This window comes from Macaca fascicularis, chromosome 17, assembly GCF_037993035.2.
Source record: "Macaca fascicularis isolate 582-1 chromosome 17, T2T-MFA8v1.1".
Classification (NCBI taxonomy): Eukaryota; Metazoa; Chordata; class Mammalia; order Primates; family Cercopithecidae; genus Macaca; species Macaca fascicularis.
In genome coordinates, this window is record NC_088391.1 from 10,067,000 (window position 1) to 10,088,149 (window position 21,150).

Genomic DNA, 21,150 nt, shown 5'->3' on the forward strand with positions numbered 1-21,150 from the left:
AGTCAAACTCCTAGAAAGAGAGTAGAGTGGTTACTACCAGGGGATAGGGGAGAAGAAAATGAGGTGATATTGGTCAAAGAGTACAAAGTTTCAGTCATGCACGGTAAGTTCTGGATATCTTATGTACAGCAAGGTGACTACAGTTAACAATACTGTATACTTGAATCTGCTAAGAGGGTAGATCTTAAGTGTTCTCACCATAAAATGAAAACGAAAAACAAAATAAATGTGAGGTAACTGATATGCTAATTAGCTTACTGTGATAAGTACTTCAAAACACATATATATATCAAATAATCAACCTGTATACCTTAAATATGTACAATTTTTAATTGTTATTTATACCTCAATAAAGTTGGGGGGAAAAAGGACCTACCATACTTATTTTTTAAGCTAAATGAAGAATAGTTTATTGAATATATACCATGTTGAATACTGCTGCAATATAGAAAATACTACTTTCACGGTTTCAGGTATCACTGGAAGAAACCAATTCATTAAAGAAAATGTAGTTAATAAGCCTACATGTAAACTATTATAAAATCATTTCATTAATACAAGAAATATTTTAACTTAGGACACTAAGAATGAGCTAGAGACTTCATCTCTTTGGAGTTTAATTCTAAAATTGCCACTACCTACCATCATGATCCTACTTTTGTAGCTCAGTTTACTCACATTTAAGGCAATGAATCAAAATTTTAAAATATTATTTTGATTTATCCAAGCAACTGCTGGTGATTTAAACCTTAATTATGATCAAATTCAGCAGACCCATGACACAGAAATAGAACTTCAAACAACGTGGCAACACCACTGATGGAAAATCACAATACACAGATTACCTTGGTACGCAGCAACAGGGATGGAGAAGTGTCTGTTAAATGTCAATGAAGTGAAAAGAACAGAACCATAAACAGGGCTACCAAATTAGTGGCTAATGCCAATCACACCGGAAGCATCTCTGAAATGCTTTGTATAAAACAAGGTAAATTACAAGATGATAGATGGCAAAAAAAAAAAAAAAAAGAAAAGAAAAAACAAAACAAGAAAATATCATATTTTCCTATTGACTTAAATTGTAATTTCAGTGTGGTGCTCGCTTGGAAAGTTCTTTTTAGTTATCCTTGAAATATCAAAATTTCATTAAGCATTTTCGGTTTGTTTATTCTTCCACCACTACTAGTAAGAATGTTAACAAGTAGATAATACCAGGATATACAGATGTGTATCAAAATATACTCAGAATATACCCACTGAGTATATATGCAAAAGTAATATAGCAGAGTGCATACAAATAAGACTCCTGAAGATGAAGAGACTTGGGTTCAAATCCTGGCTCTGCTACTTCCTTGTTCAGATGACTTTGGAAAAATTACAAACTATAAGCTTCAGTTTCCTCAACTGTAAATGGGGTTCATAATAATAAATTAGTGATGATAATATGGATACACAGTAACAGTACCTAAACTTCATGGGATCACTTGGGTTTTAAATAAAATAATGTATATAACATATACAGTAAGTGACTAATAATTATTAGCTATCATCCTTCCCCTGGAAATAATCACCAACTGCTTAAGACTTGGACATTTAAAAAGTCATACCCTCTCTGTCAGAGCTCTTGAAATGTTTCAGGAAACTAAGGAATTAGGTAGAATCTGCAGGGAGAAAATAAAAGGACTTGTTTTATGAATGAGGCTATCACTTTTAATTGTTATTCTTGCTATTTCTCTGAAAGAATTTGTAGTCCTTTATTTCAGAGATGACCATTAACTTTAATTACTTATTACACGCCAGTTGCTGTCTTAATTTTTTTTTTCAATTCCATGAGGTAGAGATCTTCATTTTACAGATAGTGAGACTAACGTTTAGGGAGGGTAAATGGCTTGCTCAAAGTCATAAAGCAAGTAGGTTGCAGAAGCAGAATCCACAATCTCATCAACTGAAGTCAAATGTCTTTCCATTAAACCAAGAATATCCAATGACTATCTACCATTCACTATCACTAAGTGAAAATCTTATTATATTTGTTTTACATGACCTGGAGAAGAAACAAAGTTTGTAAAACAAGAAAAATATCATACAACTCTAATCCTCCATAACCTTTAAATCTAAATTTGCAATCTGAATATTTATTTTATCAGCCCTTGCATACATTCTGTGCCACAAACCAGCATAAGATTTAGTTCATTAACGTTCACCTTACATTGTTAATTGATGAAGGACCCACTGTTTTTGCTTACATAAAAATTTTATTCATAAAGTTTTAAACTATTAATCCCATGCTATTACTCAATGTCTTATATTTCCTTCTCTAGTAGAACCTTGTGGAGTTGTAAAGTGTTTTCTTATTGTTGTTGATACACATGGGAATGAAAATCTATTTTTTCCCCAGACAATATACAATCTGCGATTTGCTTTTATTCAGGGTTTCTGATCCACAGAGGAAAAAAAACAAAAAAACAAAAAACCCACATACAATGGCTATGCACAGAGAAAACTTTTTAAAAAAATTTAGTACAAAGAAAGGAGAATCAGAGAAATACATTCTGGTCCATTCATCTTTCACTTTCATTTAGAAAAAGGATTTAAAAACAAGCACAAAAATAAGTCAGATTTGTGTTACGAACAGTTAAGAAAGGACAAAGAAAAGAAAATAACTGGACTAGTGTCATTCTAGTGATACATTTTGAGATCAGTATTCATCAACGGGAAAATGTCATCCACAACTTTTTATTCAGTTTGAGCCATCAATATTAGTTATTATCTGCAGACACTGCTGCTTGAAATGAATCATGGTACTCGAGCAATTCAGAGCATATATTCCTATATTTAAAGTTATTGCCAGCTTTTAGCTTTAAACTAGAAGTATATTTCAGAATTAATGAATTTCAGTAAAAAAAAAAAAAAGGTATTTCATTATACATACATACAGGAAAATTTCAAGTTATAGTAGGTTAAAATGTCATTCGTTCAGTATTTTGGAACTTCCATGGTAACAATGATATGACTCTTAAAACACTGCCTTTCGAGGGATATGGGTTACCTTAGTATAAAACACCTGAAGGTGGTTACATCAGAGGAAAACTACATTGTTGCAGAGCTTAAAAAAGAATCTTCATCTACTGCTTTCACAATGAAAATCACAAAATTATCTGTAATTCAGTGGAAAAAATCCAAAGGAATAAATTAACCATTTTTCATAGCTCTTAAAATGTTTTTAGAAAATTTCAACAGATTACTATAGAGACTGGCCAAAGGAAAACATATTTTCTATGGTGCAACACTCTGGCCACAATACCACCTCACAATAAAGCAGACAGAAAGCCAGAAAGACCTCAACTCACATCCTGATCTAGCATGATTAGGGTCTCTCAGGTTTCAGTTTCCTCACTTGTGAAACGAATGGAGTTAACTCATTCAATGTTGGTTGAATGTCTACTACGTGCCAAACCCTGCGTTAGCAATGAAAGTTTATTATTTAATTTTTGTTTTAAATAAAACCATGGTCCTTGTCCTTGCAAATCTTGTGAAGTGACAAATAAATGCAACATGATAACCACTACGAACAAACTGCTATGTCTGGGCAAATCAAAAGAGGCTGCAGAGGGGATAGTCAGTTGAGTTGAGACTTGAATGAATATGAGTTGTTTAGAGATGGGGATTATGGGTAATCCTTGCAGAAAGAAGAGACTACACAGACAAGATGACAAAAAAGGGCAAAAACAGAGAGGTTTAACGTAAATGATGCACAGGCTGGGTATTAGAGAACACTGGTGGGAGACGCCACACCGAGGAATCTGACTTTAAGCACTAAGCCACTTAAACATTATCAGTAAGGTTCCTTCTACACTAAAACTCTGGAAATTGACTGTAGGCCCAACCAGGAACATTCAATTTCTCCACCACTTCATCTGAAGTTGTTAGAATCTCTTCAAGCAAAAAAGCAAAACTATCCAAGTTTTGATGCTGCCATTATGAAACCTAAAAGACCTCTCTTAACTGATAAATTTTAGGACTAGCAATAGGCATCTATTGTTATTAGCGAAATAGAGCATTTCTAAAAGCAAGATATGTAACAAGACATTTACTTCTGTACTTTATCAAATACACAACTGTAAACCTATAAATGTGAATATTAAAAACAGATACTGAATTTACATGTCCCCAAAAATGATTTTTCATACTTTGTTCAAAGCATGCTTCACTGTGAACATCAATTAACTAGAAAAACCTAAAGAGAATATAGAGTTCTATTTACCTGTGTTCTGCAGGAACAGGGGGTGGCCAAACAGCAGGATCTCTAAATGGTTCATCTTGACAGGACACAGGGAAATCTGGAGGCTTGTCGATTTTAAAACTTTCTAAAGTGCTGACAATACTTTTCACTTGTTCATATTCTTCCAATAATTCCTGCCGAACCTTAAAAAAAAAAAGGCTTTATGCTAGAAGCTGTTTAAAGACTTCATAAATTTTAAATAAATTGCTATAGAGTGCATGTTTTCTTAATGTCAAAGTATGAAAAATGAATCATTAAAACATTCATAAACACAAAGAACTATTTCAAGTAATACTGAGAAAAGGGCAGAAATTAGTTTGAAAAAACCATAATTCTATACCTTTTAATAAGTAGTTATCTCCCTTTCATAATGGAATTCCATTTCTACCAAAGAACGTGAAGATCATTAATACAATTTAAAACAATCAACTAAGTAGGTAACAAGTTAAACATTCCAAGAAATGTAAAATATTGTGCTAAATACTTTTAATATATTTGTAAATAGATTCCAAAAAACGGTAAGCCAAAATTTTCAACACAATTCCTATTCCCAATATCACTAAATATGAAACGCCTGTCATGAGTGTCTGAAAGCTAGAAGTGGTATTATACTATGAATTACAAACTTCCAGTTTTTATTTAAATTCTCCTTCAACTGAAATCTGAATTATTTTTGCCTTATTTAAATTATTTTGAGTTCTGAGTAAAGTTTATTTTTATTTCAAAGACAAGGTTTTTCCTGTATTTAAAAAATTTAACTGAACACATACTATGAGGAAATTCTTGTGTTTTCAAACTTTGAGCACAAACTCATTTTCAAAAGTCAACAGATAAAGATTAAAAATTACATTCAAGACCAGCCTAGGGAAACAAAAAAATTAGCCCAGGCATGACAGCGCGAGTCTACAGTCCTAGCTACTCAGGAGGCTGAGGCAGAAGGATCATTTCAGCCCAAGAGTCCGAGGCTACAATCACACTACTGCACTCCAGTCTGGGCAACAGAGCAAGACTCCATGTCAAAAAAAAAAGAAAGAAAAGAAAATTACAATTATAAATCATTTTAACAATTGTTTTTTCTTTAACCAGAAAGCAAGTCATACTGTAAAGCAGAGTATAAAAAATTTTCCCTCATCTTTATATTGAATAATATATTAAAAGGAACATATGAAGGAGTTACAGATCCAAAGAAAAAGCTAGGTAAAATTCAACTGCTAATACATGCAATTACACAATATGCTACACTGGAAGTAATGTAATTTCAGAACCCAGTGGAAAGAAACATAGTAGAAATGGTCACTATTTAACATACACAATTCAGAACATGTCAAAAATACTTCCATGATAGATTAATAAAATACCCTGCCTGTAGCTAACAGGAAGGATAGAAGAAAACAACTAAAAATTTGAGCCTGAGTTGGAGCAAGTATATTGTTCTCAATCAATATAATTTGGTAACATTTAAGTTGGAAAATAAGTCAAATTTACCCTCAAAACTTAGGAAAACATCAATTTCTGACTGATGGAAAAACTAGAAGAAACACTTGAAAGGCATTAGTACATAAAATGGAAACTTCAAAGAAATACTTGACTTAGTACTTGTAATTTTTAAAAGATTTTAAATTTTAACACCAAGTGGGGAGTGGTCTGCATTGGCAGCACATATACTAACACTGGAGTAACACAGACAAGAGCAGTATGTCCCCTGCACGGGATGCACACGAACTCCTGAAGTGTTCCGTATTTTTTCACTTAACATTTTCTAAAAAGGATGTTATGTTGTTTCAGTATAACAGCTGAAAACACAAGCTTAAATAATAAACCCTTACAAAACAAAAGCCAATTTTGTTTAAACATCACTGAAGATGCTTCTATTTATTTCCTTAAAGATCTATTGCTTATAAGTATGATTTGTAAAAAAAAAAAAAATCGTTTTTAAAAGTTACAATTAATTTGAAATTGGAGCAGCAAAGCAAGAACTATGCTAAAAGATACTGATTAAAACATTAAATTTAAAAAACAGTAAGTGGGTAAATTAAAATTCAAGTTTTTATTAACTGTCTTATTAATCAAATTATATAGTCAAAAGACAACAACAAATATAGTAATGTTTTTTTATTAGATTACTGACTCATTTGTATTTTTAAGGAGTCTTTCAAAAGAGTTCTGCAAAATGGGTCAAAACAACATGTAAATATGAAAGGGAAAAGGGCAAGTATGAATACTTTATTTCAGGTCCAGCACAGTGGCTCACATATGTAATACCTGTGCTTTGAGGGGCCAAGGCAGGAGGATCACTTGAGGCCAGGGGTTTGAGTCCACCCTGGGCAACATAGCAATACTCAGTCCTTACAAAAAATCTAAAAATTAGCTGGACATGTGGTGTGAACCTGTCCCCCTAGCTACTTGGGAAGCTGAGGTGGGAGGATCGCTTGAGCCCAGCAGTTTGAGGCTGCAGTGAGCTGTGATGGCACCACTGCACTCCAGCCTGGGTGACAGAGCAAAACCCTTAAAAAAAAAAAAAAAAAAAAGAATGGGCCGGGTGCGGTGACTCACGCCTGTAATCCCAGCACTTTGGGAGGCTGAGGTGAGTGGATCACTAGGTCAGGAATTCAAGACCACCCTGGCCAACATGGTGAAACTCCGTTTCTACTAAAAGTACAAAAATTAACTGGGCATGGTGGTGCATGCCTGCAGTCCCAGCAACTTGGGAGGCTGAGGCAGGAGAACTGCTTGAACCTGGGAGGCAGAGGTTGCAGTGAGCCAAGATCGTGCCACTGCACTCCAGCCTGGGCAACAGAACAAGACTCTGTCTCAAAAAAAAAAAAAAGAATGAATGAATGAAATACTTTATTTCAAAAGTTTGTAGTCACACAATTAGGTAACTGATCATGAAAACAGAAAAAAGTAAAAGTAGATTCAATTGGAATTAAATATCTTCAAAACATACCTCATGAAATATATGATCAAAAAACAAAACATTAACTAGGTAAGATACTAAAATATACAAGAGCACATTTTAAACATAGTTCAGTATTCAGATAAATAGGAACTATTTCCATCTCAAACTCATTTTCCGACTCTAATCTCTCAAGTAAAATAGGGTACTGCTGTCCCAACACATCTAATACTTTAATATCATCTTACCTGTTGCCATTTGCCTTTGATAGCTGGATCTCTGACTGACTGGCAATGTCTCTGAATTTGCTGTATCACCCCCTGGTAATATACCATTGATGAATCGTAATTTCCAAGAAGGGCATATTCTCTTCCTTTCTTTGCATTATCACAAATCTCAGCCAAATTCATCTTCTTTCAGAGACCTAAACATAAAATACAATGACTTTTTAAAGTTTTCAGCACTGACTTTAAAACATTTATTGTTCTTTAAAATATGTTTAAAACTACTTTTTTTTGAGTTAGAGTCTCACTTTGTTGCCCAGACTGGAGTGCAGCGGCGTGATCTTGACTCACTGAAACCTCCACCTCCCAGGCTCAAGCGATTCCTGAGCAGCTGCGACTACAGGGGTGCACCACCACGCCCAGCTAATTTTTGTATTTTTAGTAGAGATGGGTTTCACCATGTTGGCCAGGCTGGTCTCAAACTCCTGACCTCAGGTGATCCACCCACCTCGGTCTCCCAAAGTGCTGGGATTACAGGCGTGAGCCACTGTGCCCAGCCTAGAACTACTTTGAAAGTCAAAACAGTTACCATTCTTATAGGTTATCTGTACGCATCTTATAATACTAAACAAAGTTTTCACATTTGGAAGTATAAAGGAGATTACAAAAGAACACCCATGGAAATAATAGGGAGAGAGGTTACACAGCTCTGAACTACTGATTTACTTACAGATACATAAAATTGGACACTAGTTTTCCTTATTCCTTTATAATTACCATAGGCTGTAATAATAGATGAACTTGTTTTATTCAATTTATTCTTGACAACATAAAAAATATGATTATCACATAAATATATGAATATATTTTCTACTGAAGTCAGTTGAAACTATAAGAACTAGTTCTCACTAAAACTTCTTGGCCAAGAATAAAAAGTTATACTTAAAGAATAGATTTTAAAGACAGTCTATAGTTGTCCGTGTACCATTTATACTCATGTAATTGCCTCAAATTTAAATCTAAGCAAACACCTATAAATTAAACTCTTTGAACCCCAATTTGTAATCTTCTAAGACCCCATGATTCTCTATAGCTCTTTGGCCATGCAAATAACTATCGTTATTTTCCTTTCTATAAGATGTTAGTCAGAATACCCTCTACATTTCTGGCTTCCACTAAAGCTCTCCAGTCCAGTAATTCTGGCTTTTCTTCCAGGCTTTCCAAAAGTCTCCTAGAATCATCCAAGGCTTCTATGCAAAGATACTTTCCTCCCAAGACTAAAAAGAATAGAAGTCCAGAGATACAGGAGAATGATATCCTGAGAAAGAGTCAAAATTGCCTTCTGATTTCCAGGAACAGTAAACCAATGAATACACATAAAGAAGAAAATCGAAATACTACTCTATGACTTATTCAGGGAATTAAACTTTGGCTTGGGGAGCCTGACTCTTCCACTCTGACTCTCAATCTCTTATCTGTTCTTCAGGAATTCAAAAATTCTTCCTGAAAATTAACCATCACTAGTTCTAGGCATTTCAACTGACTCCAAAACATTTTTGAAAACAAATGTTTATGTGTTTGGCATGTTATTTTCCCCTTATAGGTTCCATGAAGGCAGAGTTACATTACTTGAGAATCACACTGCAGCAAATAGTACACTACTAATACGGTTTGGCTCTGTCCTCACCTAAATCTCACTTAAATTGTAATAATCCCCACGTGTCAAGGGCGGGACCAGGTGGTGGTAAATGGATCAAGGGGGCAGTTTCCTCCATGCTGTTCTTGTGATAATGAGTAAGTCTCATGAGAGATCTGATGGTTTTTTGTTTTCTGTTTTTTTTTAGATGGAGTCTCACTCTGTCACCCAGGCTGGAGTGCAGCGGCGCTATCTTGGCTCACTGCAAGCTCTGCCTCCTGGATTCATGCCATTCTCCTGCCTCAGCCTCCCAAGTAGCTGGGACTACAGGCACCCACCACCATGCCCGGCTAATTTTTTTTGTATTTTTAGTAGAGACGGGGTTTCACCGTGTTAGCCAGGATGGTCTCAATCTCCTCACCTTGTGATCCACCCTCCTCAGCCTCCCAAAGTGCTGGGATTACAGGCGTGAGCCACCGCGCCCGGCCGGGATCTGACGGTTTTATAAGCGTCTGGTATTCCCCCTGCTGGCATGCATTCTCTCTCCTGCCCCCGTGAAGAGGTGCCTTCCACCATGATTGTAAGTTTTCTGAGGCCTCCCCAGCCATGCAAAACTGTGAGTCAATTAAACCTCTTTTCTTTACAAATTACCCAGTCTGAGGTTTTTCTTCATAGCAGTGTGCGAAAGGACTAATACAGTAGACTAGTACCAGGAGTGAGGTGCTGCTACAAGGATACCTGAAAATGTGGAAGTGACTTTGGAACTGGGCAACAGGCAGAGGTTGGAACAGTTTGGAGGGCTCAGAACACAGAAAAATGTGGGAAAGTTTGGAACTTCCTAGAGACTTCTTGAATGGTTTTGACCAAAATGGTGATAGTGATATGGACAATGAAGTTCAAGCTGAAGTGGTTGCAGATGAAGATGAACTTGTTGGGAACTGGGATAAATGGGACCCTTGCTATGCTTTGGCAAGGAGACTGGCAGCATTTTGTTCCTGCCCTAGAGATCTGTGGAACTTTGAACTTGAGAGAGGTGATTTATGGTATCTGGCGGAAGAAATTTCTAAGCAGCAAAGTGTTCAAGAGGTGATTTGGGAGGGGGGAGTTGCTCTTAAAAGCATTCAGTTTTACCCATTCACAAAGATTAGGCCTGGAATTGGAATTTATGTTTAAAAGGGAAGCAGTGAATAGAGGTTTAGAAAATGCGTAGCCTGACAATGCAATAGAAAAGAAAAACCCATTTCTGCCAGCTGCAGAAATTCGAGTAAGTAACAAGGAATCAAAAGCTAATCACCAAGACAATGGGGAAATGCCTCCAGGGCACATCAGAGATGTTGGCAGCCCCTCCCATCACAAGCCCAGAGGCCTAGGAGGGAAAAATGGGTTTCCTAGGCTGGGTCTAGGGCCCCCCTGTTGTGTGCAGTCGTGGGACTTGGTGCTCTGCACCCAGCCACTCCAGCCGTGGCTAAAAGGGGCCAAGGTACAACTCAGGCCATGGCTTCAGTGGGTACAAGCCCCAAGTTTTGGCAGCTTCCACATGGTGTTGGGCCTGTGGGTGCACAGAAGATGAGAACTGAGGTTTGGGAACCTCCCTCTAGATTTCAGAGGATGTATGGAAATGCCTGAATGTCCAGGCAGAAGTCTGCTGCAGGGGCAGGGCCCTCATGGAGAACCTCTGCTAGGGAAGTGCGGAAGGGAAATGTGTGGCTGGAGCTCCCACTGAGTCCCCACTAGGGCACTGCCTAGTGGAGTTGTAAGAAGAGGGCCACCACCCTCCAGATCCCAGAATGGTAGATCCACTAACAGCTTGCACTATGCATCTGGAAAAGCCACAGACACTCGAGGCCAGCTGTGAAAGCAGCCAGGAGGTGGGGATGTACCCTGCAAAGCCACAGGGGTGGAGCTGCCTGAGGCCATGGGAACCTACCTCTGACATCAGTGTGACCTGGATGTCAGATATGGAGTCAAAGGAGGTAATTTTGGAAGTTTAAGGTTTAATGACGGCCCTGCTGGATTTCAGAATTGCATGGGGCCTATATCCCTTTGTTTTAGCCAATTTCTCCCATTTAGAACAAGCGTATTTACTCAACGCTTGTACTCCCAATATATCTAAAAAGTAACTAACTTGTTTTTGATAGAGGCTCATAGGTGGGAGAAACTTGCCTTGTCTCAAATGAGACTTTGGACTTGGACTTTTGAGTCTGGAATGAGTTAAGACTTTGGGGGACGGTACGAAAGGCTTAATTGTGCTTTGAAATGTGAGGACATAAGATTTGGGAAGGGTCACAGGCAGAATGATATGGTTTGGCTCTGTGTCCCCAACCAAATCTCACTTTGAACTGTAATAATCACATGTCAAGGGCAGGAGCAGGTGGAGGGACTGGATCACAGGGGCAGTTCCCCCCATGCTGTTCTCATGATATTGTGAGTCTCATGAGATCTGATGGGTTTATAAGAATCCGGCATTTCCCCTGCTGGCATTCATTCTCTCTCCTGCAGCCCTGTGAAGAGGTGCCTTCTGCCATGATTTTAAGTTTCCTGAGGCCTCCCCAACCATGTAGAACCGTGAGTCACTTAAACCTCTTTCTTTATAAATTACCCAGTCTCAGGTATTTCTTCATAGCAGCATGAGAATGGACTAATACAACTACTTTTAATTTCAATGTCCAGTGGATCTATCCACAGAATACAGGACAACCATGGAAAGTCTCATCTTCAAATTTAGAATATTAACACAAAACCATATGGTCTTACTATAATGAGTAATATGTAATTAACAAATCCAGTAGAAACAAAGATGCTCTACAAATTATTTCTCTTTAAAGTCATTGTGAAACAAAAGTGTTAATCCTGCTCACAAGTACAGACACAAACTTATGAAAGATAAAAATATCCTGATACAAAGGAGGGGTTGGCAAACTTTTCCTGTAAAAGACCTGACAAGCAAACACTTTAGGTTTTGAGAGCTAACAAACAAAATGAAGGATATTATATAACTACTTATATAATGAGACAAAAAATTCCATAATTCTTATCGATGCAATTCAAAATATTATAGAAACAATAACAGAGTACAACTTTCTGTAAGACAGATTGACTAAGGAGAAGACTGAAACTCTTTCTGGGGACAATATTTCACTTAGTTGGGATTCAAAGTTAGTGTTCCCTATCATAAGAATCAATCACAAATGTTCACACATTCTAATGTTTACCTTGAATACAATAAATTTCATGTTTGAAAATGTCCTTTTTCAAAAGTACTAATTAGGTGCTACTTTATACTGATAGTAAATCACAAGTATATGATTTCAATTCAGCATAATCATTGTTTGGAAGGCATTTAAAGGATTTACTCTTCTCCTAGTATTTACCTTTTAGCATATCATTATTTGCAGATTAATCATTCCAATTAAAGGTTAAATAAAAAGTGCCTCAACTGCACAGTTAAATGGAAATTTCCTTGGCACTTACATCATGTTCTAAAACATGCTGCTGAAGCTGTAGTTTGAACTCAGAAAACACACCTATTGCAAACTGGGTAGGAATGGAGACCTTCTTTGTTTTAACTTATAACAGCATGGAAAGCTATATAAAATGACTTGATATTACTTGTGATTCAAAGAATAGTGGTTGCCATTGAAATAACTTTACTGCAGTATTAGTTTTGATACAAGAACTGTTTTGTCTTGTAATTTTAGGTTGAATTCATTAAGAAATACTATTGAGTCTGCATCACAAACTGATTTCTAAAGCCATTCAGCATTCAATATTCAGATTGACAGCAGTTTCTCACATTCAGAAAAATTTCAATCTCACTTCTAAATTCAAAAGTTTGCAATAAAACCTTACAACTAATAAGCCATCAAACTGCTGTACAGCAGGGCAAGTGAAAATATTCAGCTTCTATTTCTGACAAAAATTCCTAGAACTGACAATGGCTAGGTCCACAAGAGCAAATGTTGACACTACTGGTTCAATATTACATGATAGATTCAAATATTCTCTGCAAAATACCTGCTATGAAATAAAATAAGTAACCATAGACTCTAAACATCTTACACTTTCACAGCTTTATAAATTTGTCCACCTGAATTTTTTCTACTCTACACAAATTTTTACCACCATCAGTTATAATGCATCTTAGCAGACTACACTTCACTCAGGTTGCAAGCCATTAGTGTTTTCCTAACTTTCTGAAATATCTTTAGCTATTCTACACACACTATTCATTAAGATTATTTAATAACTTCAAACTCAGCCTTGACTTTTCAAATAAACAACTGAGCAGTATTGGTAACATCTGTCAACTCATCAAAAGCCAAGGAAATCCACTCAAAATCATTTGCCTTGTTTTTTAATTGATTATTGATGTCCTCAATTCTTTGAGTAATTCTTCTTGCCAAAAGACTAATAGTCTAAGTTTACCTTCTCCGGATACAATTCTGCGCCTGTTGTAACCAAACACAATTTAGTCACTTCACTACTGAGAAATGACTTCCTTGCCTGCCTAACAAATGAGCCACTTGGAAGTTTACTCTGGGTGCAGCCTGATTTTTATTTTCTAATTTTGTGAAGAAATTTTACTGGAATAAGATATTCCTTTTTATGTTTTCTCATTTTTCTGACCATTAATTTCCTGTGAGTTGGGAATATTGTGATGAATGCAGAGTCTGATAATATCAGTGTATACTGTATTTAACACAACTACAGTGTCACTGCATAATACAATGCCTTGTCATAATTCAATAATCTATGCTTCAGCGTGCTTTAAGAGTAAAACATTCCAAGTCTATTTTTTTTTAATCTTTTCTTGTTTTGACATGATGTGTATGCACTGATAATAAAGTAAAATGTCACAGCACAGTGATATACATGGCACTTAAAACAGTGATTACAGATCAGAAACAGCAGTGCAAAAGCAATGAGAATGCCACATGGTTTCTGTCACAACCCCTCAACTTTGCCATTCCAGCACAAAAGCAGCCAGACACAATTTGTAAACAACTACATACGGTTGTGTTCCAATAAAACCTTATATGTGGACAATGAAATCTGAATTTCATTTAATTTCTACATGTCACAAAACAGTATTCTTCTTTTTTCTTCAACCTTATAAAAATGCAAAAATCATTCCTGATTCATGAGCCATTCAAGAACAAGTGGCAAGCTGGATTTGGCCCCTGGACTGCAGTTTGCTGACTCTTGCTTTCAGCTTCTATCTTAAGAATCTAGCAGGGGAAGCAAATTAAACCAAAAGAAGCAGAAGGAAAAATGTAATCAAGTTAAGGGAAGAAATCAGTGAGATAGAAAACAGAAAAACAAGAGAAAATTTCAATGTAGCCAAAAGCAGGTTCTTCACAAAGATCAATAAAATGAATAAACCTCTAGTAAGACTGACCAGGAAAGGGAGAAAAGAAAACACACATTACCAAAACAAAAAATGAAGGCGGTCTATCACTACAAACCTTGGAGCTACTGAAAGACAAAAGAGGGTTTAATGAAATGGACAAATTCTATGATGGTCACATAGCAAAGCTTGCCCAAGAAGAGATAGAGTACTTAATCTGAAAAGTCCTATATCAATTAGTGAAATTGAATACAGAAGAGGTAGAAATATTTCCAATTTTTTTTTTCTTTTTGCCAGAGTTCTTTTGGCTATTCAACTCATATTTTAAAGCCAGTGTTAGCCTTACACCAAAAATCAGACAAAGATCTTATCAGAAAATTACATATCAGTATCCCTCACAAACATAGATACAAAAAAATCTTCAAATTTTAGCTAATCAAATCCAGCAATATGTAAAATGGGTAACGTATTATGACCCAGTGAGGTTTATCCTAAGAATTCAAGATGGTTCATTTTAAAACCAATCAATTTTAAGAGAATAAAAATGAAACATTATAAATCATCTCAATAGATACAGAAAATATATTTGACAGAATTCAACATAATTCATAAGAACACTTAGCAAACTAAAAATAAAAGACAATTTCCTCAACCGAGTAATGGACATCTATGAAATACGTACAGCAAGCATATGTATTGTGAAAGACTAAAGGCTCCCCAAGATCAAGAACAAGACAAGGATATTTGCTCTCACCCCTTCTATTCCACATTAGAACTGAGGTTCTAACCAGTGCAATAAGGTAATGCAAAAATAAAAGGCATGCAGATTGGAAAAGAAGTAAAGCTGCTTTTATTTACAGAAAACATGACTTGTCAGTGGAGAAAATCCTAGGATCTCTGCAAATAGCTCTAGAACTAATAAATGAGCTGTGTAAGGTTGCAGCACACAAGGTCAGTATTCAAAAATCAATCTTATTTCCACATACGAGAAATAACCAGAAACTAAAAACAGTAAAATTATCCAAAAATATTAAATATTCTGGGATAAATTTAACAAAATATGTGCAAGACTTGTAACCTGAGAACTATTAAAACCTAAGAGAATTAAACATGACCTAAATTAATAAATGTGTATTTGTTTATGAATAAAAACACTCAATACGGGTAAGATGTCAAATTATCTTGAAAGTAACCCATAGAGTCAATGGAATCCCAATCAAAATCCCAGCAGCCTTTTTTGGAAAAATTCACAAGTTGATTCTAAAACTTAAATGGAAATGAAAGAACACAAAATAGAAAAAGTTTTGAAAAACAGTAAAGTAGGAGGACTTACTAACACAGACGTATTCAGGTGGAGTACTTCTAAGGGGCTGAGGGGAAAAATGCCTGTTGGGGGTCGATGTCAACTACATGATTTTAAAATTTACTATAAAGTTACAGTAATCATGGCCGGCTGCGGTAGCTCATGCTTGTAATCCCAGCACTTTGGGAGGCCGAGGTGGGTGGATCACCTGAGGTTGAGAGTTTGAGACCAGCCTGACCAACATGAAGAAACCTCGTCCCTACTAAAAATACAAAATTAGCCGGGCGCAGTGGGGCATGCCTGTCATCCCAGTTACTCGGGAGCCTGAGGCAGGAGAATCGCTTTGACCTGGGAGGCAGAGGTTGGGGTGAGCCGAGATCCTGCCACTGCATTCCAGCCTAGGCAACAAGAGCGAAATTCCATCTCAAAAAAAAATTAATAATAAAGTTATGGTAATCAAGACAGTGTGGAATTGACATAAAGACAGACACAAAAATCAGTGAAAGAAACTAGAGAGTCAAGAAACAGATTCATACATACAAAGCCAACTAATTTTCAACCAAAGTGCCCAAAAAAATTCAACGAGGGAAGGACAATTTTTTCCAGCAAAAAGGTCCTGAAAGAAATTGGCTATTTATATGCAAAACAAAAACTGAATCTCAACCCTTCTTTCACATCACATACAAAAATGAATTATGGATTAATGGATGACTGACCTAAATGTAAGAGTTAAAACTATTACTGACTCAAATGGATTACTGACCTAAATGTAAGAGTTAAAACTATAAAGCTTCCAGAAGACAACCTAACCCAACGTACTTTTTTTTCCACCAGTTCCCCAAGCCCCAGTTCCCATGGGGCAATTTGAAAAGGGCCATGTAACATCTGCAAAGGAAGTAGTCTGAATTACAGGAGAGGAGGCCTAAGCTTAGAGAACCTGCATCTATGAAGTTTTATGCTTCTCTATCCCTGTTCCAAAGGGAGATACTGTATCTTCCAAGGCTATAAGCAAACCTGACCTTTGCTCTGGAGAAAGACACTCTCTCTTTCTACCCTCCAAGGCTGTTCAACTTGGTACCTTCCCTTCATCCTAGGGAGCCCTTCGGCCTCTTCTATGTTGTCCTTTTGTCATGTATCACATGTCTTTGTCTTTCTTGGTTCACTCTCTTACCTTTATGGAGCACATTTTCTACAGAAGGGAGATAAAATTTTTGCAACTGTGCATGTCTGTAAATACCTTTATTCTACCCTCACACTTCCATGAGAATTTGCCTGGCTACTGAAGCTTAGCTCGGAAATAATTTTCCTTGAGGATTTTTACGGCATTTCCCTAATACCTTTTAGATTTCAATACTAGGTTAAGAAGACTGAAGTCATTTAAATTCCTAATCTGTTATATATCACTTGTTTTTCCCCTTTTCTGGAAACTTGTAGGATCTTCTCTTTGACATGAGTTTTCTAAAATTTTTGATGATGTGCTTTGAAATGGGTCTATTTGGGGTTCTTTCAATGTAGAAATTAATATCTTTCCATTTTAGGAAATATTCTGAATTATTTCATTGAAAATTTCTTTCCATTTTTTTTTTTTTTTCTGTTATGAAATGCCTTTTATCCAGGAATTAGACTTCCTAGGCTGGTCCTCTAATTTTCTTAGTTTTTCTCTCCTTTTTTCCATCTCTCTGTCCTTTTGCTCTACTTTCTTGGAGATTTTCTCAACCTCATATTATAATCCTTCTTTAGAACTTCTTCCGTTTTTGCTGAGGTATATAAAGTGCACAAGTCTTAAGTGTGCAGCTCAATGACCTTTTACATTGTGCACATTCACTGCGTACACCCAGGCAACACCCGCTTCAAAATACAGAACACTTCCAACTCCCCAGAAGGATCCTTCATCCCTCCCAGTCCGTACTTTAATCACTATTCTGATACCACAGATGAGTTTTGCCTGCTTTTTAAAAATCAGCTTTGAGGTATAATTTTCATACAATTAAATCCACTAATTTTAAGTGTACAAGTTGATGAGTTTTGAAAACTTTATAAACTACATAACCACCACGACAAAGGTAAAGAACGTTTCTATCCCCCCAGAAAACTCCCTTTTGCCACTTTGCATTCGACCTCCGACTCTCACCATGTCCTCTCCTGTTTCCTTCTCCCTCCACAGGCCCACCTCACTTTACCGCGCCTCACTCTGCTGCACTTCGCAGACACTATTTTACAATTTGAAGATTCGTGGCAACCGTGCATCCAGCAAGTCTACCGGTGCCATTCTTCTGACAGCACGTGTTCACTTTTGTCTCTATGTCACATTTTGGTAATTCTCACAATATTCCAAACTTCTCCATTTTTATTATATCTGTTAATACATAATGTTACCGTGGTAATTGTATTGGGGCACCAGAAACCATGCCCTATAGAAGTTGAATATCATTGATAAATACTGTGTTCTGACTGTTCTGCCAATAGGCTGTTGTCCTGTCTCCCTTCTCCTCCAGCCTCCCTTTTCCCGGAGACACAATACTGAAATTAGGCCAGTGAAGAATCCTACAATAGCCTCTAAGTGTTCAAGTGAAAGGGAATAGTTGCATGTCTCTCACTTGAAATCGAGTTAAAATGACTAAGCTTAGCGAGCAAGGCATGTTGAAAGCTAAGACAGGCCGAAATGTAGATCTCTTGTGCCGAAGAGCCAAGTTGTAAACGCAAAGAAAAAGTTCTTGAAAGAAATTAAAAGTGCTATTCCAGTGAACATATGAATGATGAGAAAGCAAAACAGCCTTATTGCTGATATGGAGAAAGTGTGAGTGGTCTGAACAGAAGATCAAACCAGACACAATATTCCCTTAAGCCAAAGCCTAATCCAGAACAAGACCCTAATTGTCTTCAATTCTATGAAGGCTGAAAGAGGTGAGGATGCTGCAGAAGTATGAAGCAAGTAGAGATTGGTTTATGAGGTTTAAGGAAAGAAGACTTTTCCACAACACAAAAGTGCAAGGTGAACCAGCAAATGCTAATGCAGAAGCTGCAGCAAGTTGTCTAGAACTAGCTAAGATCATTGATGAAGGTGGCTACACTAAACAACAGATTTTCAATGCAGACAAAACAGCCTTCTATTGGAAAAAGATTTCATCTACGACTTTCCTAGCTAGAGAGCAGGAGTGAACGCCTGGGTTCAAAGCCTTAAAGGACAGGCTGGCTCTCTTGTTAGGGGCTGATTTAGCTGACGACTTGAAGTTGAAGCCAATGCTCATTTACTAGTATGAAGATCCTAGGGCCCTTAAGAATTATGCTAAATCTACTCTGCCTGTGCTCTGTAAATGGAATAGCAAAGTCTAGATGACAGCACATCTGTTTACAGTATGGCTTATTGAGTATTTTAAGCCCAACTTTGAGAGTTATGGCTCAGAAAAAAAGATTCTTTTAAAAATACTGCTGCTCACTGACAATGCACCTGGTCACCAAAGAGCTCTGATGGACATGTACAAAGAGATAAATGCTGTTTTCATGCTTGCTTATCCATTCCACAGCCCATGGATAAAGGAGTTATTTCAACTTTCAAATCTTATTATTTAAGAAATACATTTTGTAAGGCTATAGGTGCCATAGATAGTGAACTCCTTTGATGAAACTGGGCAAAGTAAACTGAACACTTTCTGGAACAGAGTCATCCTTCTAGATGCCAAGAAGAACATCTGTGATTCATGGGAGGATGTCAAAACATTAACACTAACAGGAGCGTTACAGAAATTCATTCCAATCCTCATGGATGACTCTGAAAGTTTCAAGACTTTAGTGGAGGAAGTCACTGCAGATGTGGTAGAAATAGCAAGAGAACTAGAATTAGAAGTGGAGCTTGTAGATGTGACTGAATTGCTGCAATCTCATGAAAAACCATAAACGGGGTAGGGCACAGTGACTCACACCTGTAATCTCAACATTTCGGGAGGCAAAGGCAAGAGGATTGCTTAAGACCAGGAGTTCAAGACCAGCCTGGGTAACACAGCAAGACCCCATCTCTACAAAAAATTTAAAAAAAAATTGAACGGATGAGGAGTTGTTTCTCATGTATGAGCAAAGAAAGCGGTTTGTTGAGCTGGAATCTACTCCTGGTGAAGATGCTTGTGAACACTGTTGAAATAACAATGAAGGATTTAGATTACTACATTATCTTAGTTGATAAAGCGGCAGCAGGATTTGGAGAGGATTGACTCCAATTGTGAAAGAACTGCTACTGTGGGTAAAATGCTATCAAACAGTATAATTGCATGCTATGGAGAAATTTTTCACGAAAGGAAGAGTCAATACATCCACCAAACTCTGTTGTTGTCTTATTTTAAGAATTGCCCTGGGCCAGGCACACTGGGTCATGCCAGTAATCCCAACGCTTTGGGAGGCAGAGGCAGGAGTATCACTTGAGGCTAGACGTTCAAGACCAGCCTGGGCAACATAGCAAGATGCCAATTCTACAAAAAAAAAAAAATTAAAAATTAAAAATTAGTCACATGGGCAGAGAACGCGGGTCCACGCGTGCGATCATCCGTGCATCTAGCCTTTGCCCACACAGCTTTCAGACATGGCCTCCAGTAATGCGCACGTGGAAAAGCCCGCCCCTGACTTCAAGGCTACAGCCATGGTGGATGGCGCCTTCAAAGAGGTGAAGCTGTGGGACTACAAAGGGAAGTACGTGGTCCTCTTTTTCTACCCTCTGGACTTCACTTTTGTGTGCCCCACAGAGATCATCGCATTCAGCAACCACACCGAGAACTTCCGCAAGCTGGGCTGCGAAGTGCTAGGCGTCTTGGTGGACTCTCAGTTCACCCACCTGGCTTGGATCAACACCCCCCAGAAGGAGGTAGGCTTGGGCCCCCTGAACATCCCCCTGCGTGCTGATGCGACAAGACGCTTGTCTGAGGATTACGGCGTGCTGAAAACAGATGAGGGCATTGCCTACAGGGGCCTCTTTTACACTGATGGAAGGGTGTCCTTCGCCAGATCACCGTTAATGATTTGCCTGTGGGACGCTCATTGGATGAGGCTCTGCAGCTGGTCCGGGCCATCCAGTACACGGATGAACACAGAGAAGTTTGTCCTGCTGGCTGGAAGCTTGGCAGTGACAAGATTAAGCCCAATGTGTATATACCCATGCACAGCCAGGAATATTTCTCCAAACACAATTAGGCTGGCCAATGGGTAGTGAGCTTGTGCCCCTACCTAGGTGCCTGTGCTGGGTACCCACCTGTGCCCCCACCTAGGTGCCCTGTGCTGACCCAGGAAAGGCCAGACCTGCCCCTCCAAACGCCACAGTGTGGGACCCTGGAGGGCCAGGCCAAGGCCTTCTCATGCTTCCACCTGGGAGCTGAATAGTGACGCCCTCCCCAAAGCCCGCCCAGCCACACACAGGCCTAGAGGTGACCAATAAAGTATTAGGGATGGGAAAAAAAAAATTAGTCACATGTGGTCCTAGC

The 21,150-nt window shown here is 37.7% G+C and overlaps 1 protein-coding gene, 1 non-coding gene and 1 pseudogene across 25 annotated transcripts in view; 2 read left to right on the plus strand and 1 right to left on the minus strand.

Annotated features, from left to right (window-relative positions):
* The window catches only part of KATNAL1 (katanin catalytic subunit A1 like 1), a 244,990-nt gene that overhangs the window by 213,319 nt on the left and 10,521 nt on the right, over positions 1-21,150 (minus strand). For 23 of the 24 annotated variants that reach the window (XR_012426789.1, XR_010582530.1, XR_012426790.1 and 20 more), the window contains 2 exons: positions 7,427-7,602; positions 4,265-4,425 (listed from right to left, as the gene is read on the minus strand). Coding sequence is in view for 13 of the 24 variants with exons in the window: in XM_065533128.2 (XP_065389200.1) it covers positions 4,265-4,425; positions 7,427-7,588 (323 nt within the window). In the remaining 11 variants the exon portion in view is untranslated. Of the gene's footprint in view, positions 1-4,264; positions 4,426-4,622; positions 4,667-7,426; positions 7,603-21,150 lie in introns of all 24 variants that reach the window. The other variant, XM_074021800.1, reaches the window with a different exon arrangement.
* Positions 5,925-6,027, plus strand: LOC123569954 (U6 spliceosomal RNA). The gene has a single exon (XR_006693824.1). It is a non-coding gene; the product is annotated as a U6 spliceosomal RNA (small nuclear RNA).
* On the plus strand, positions 17,033-20,863 carry LOC102124403 (peroxiredoxin-2 pseudogene; annotated as a pseudogene).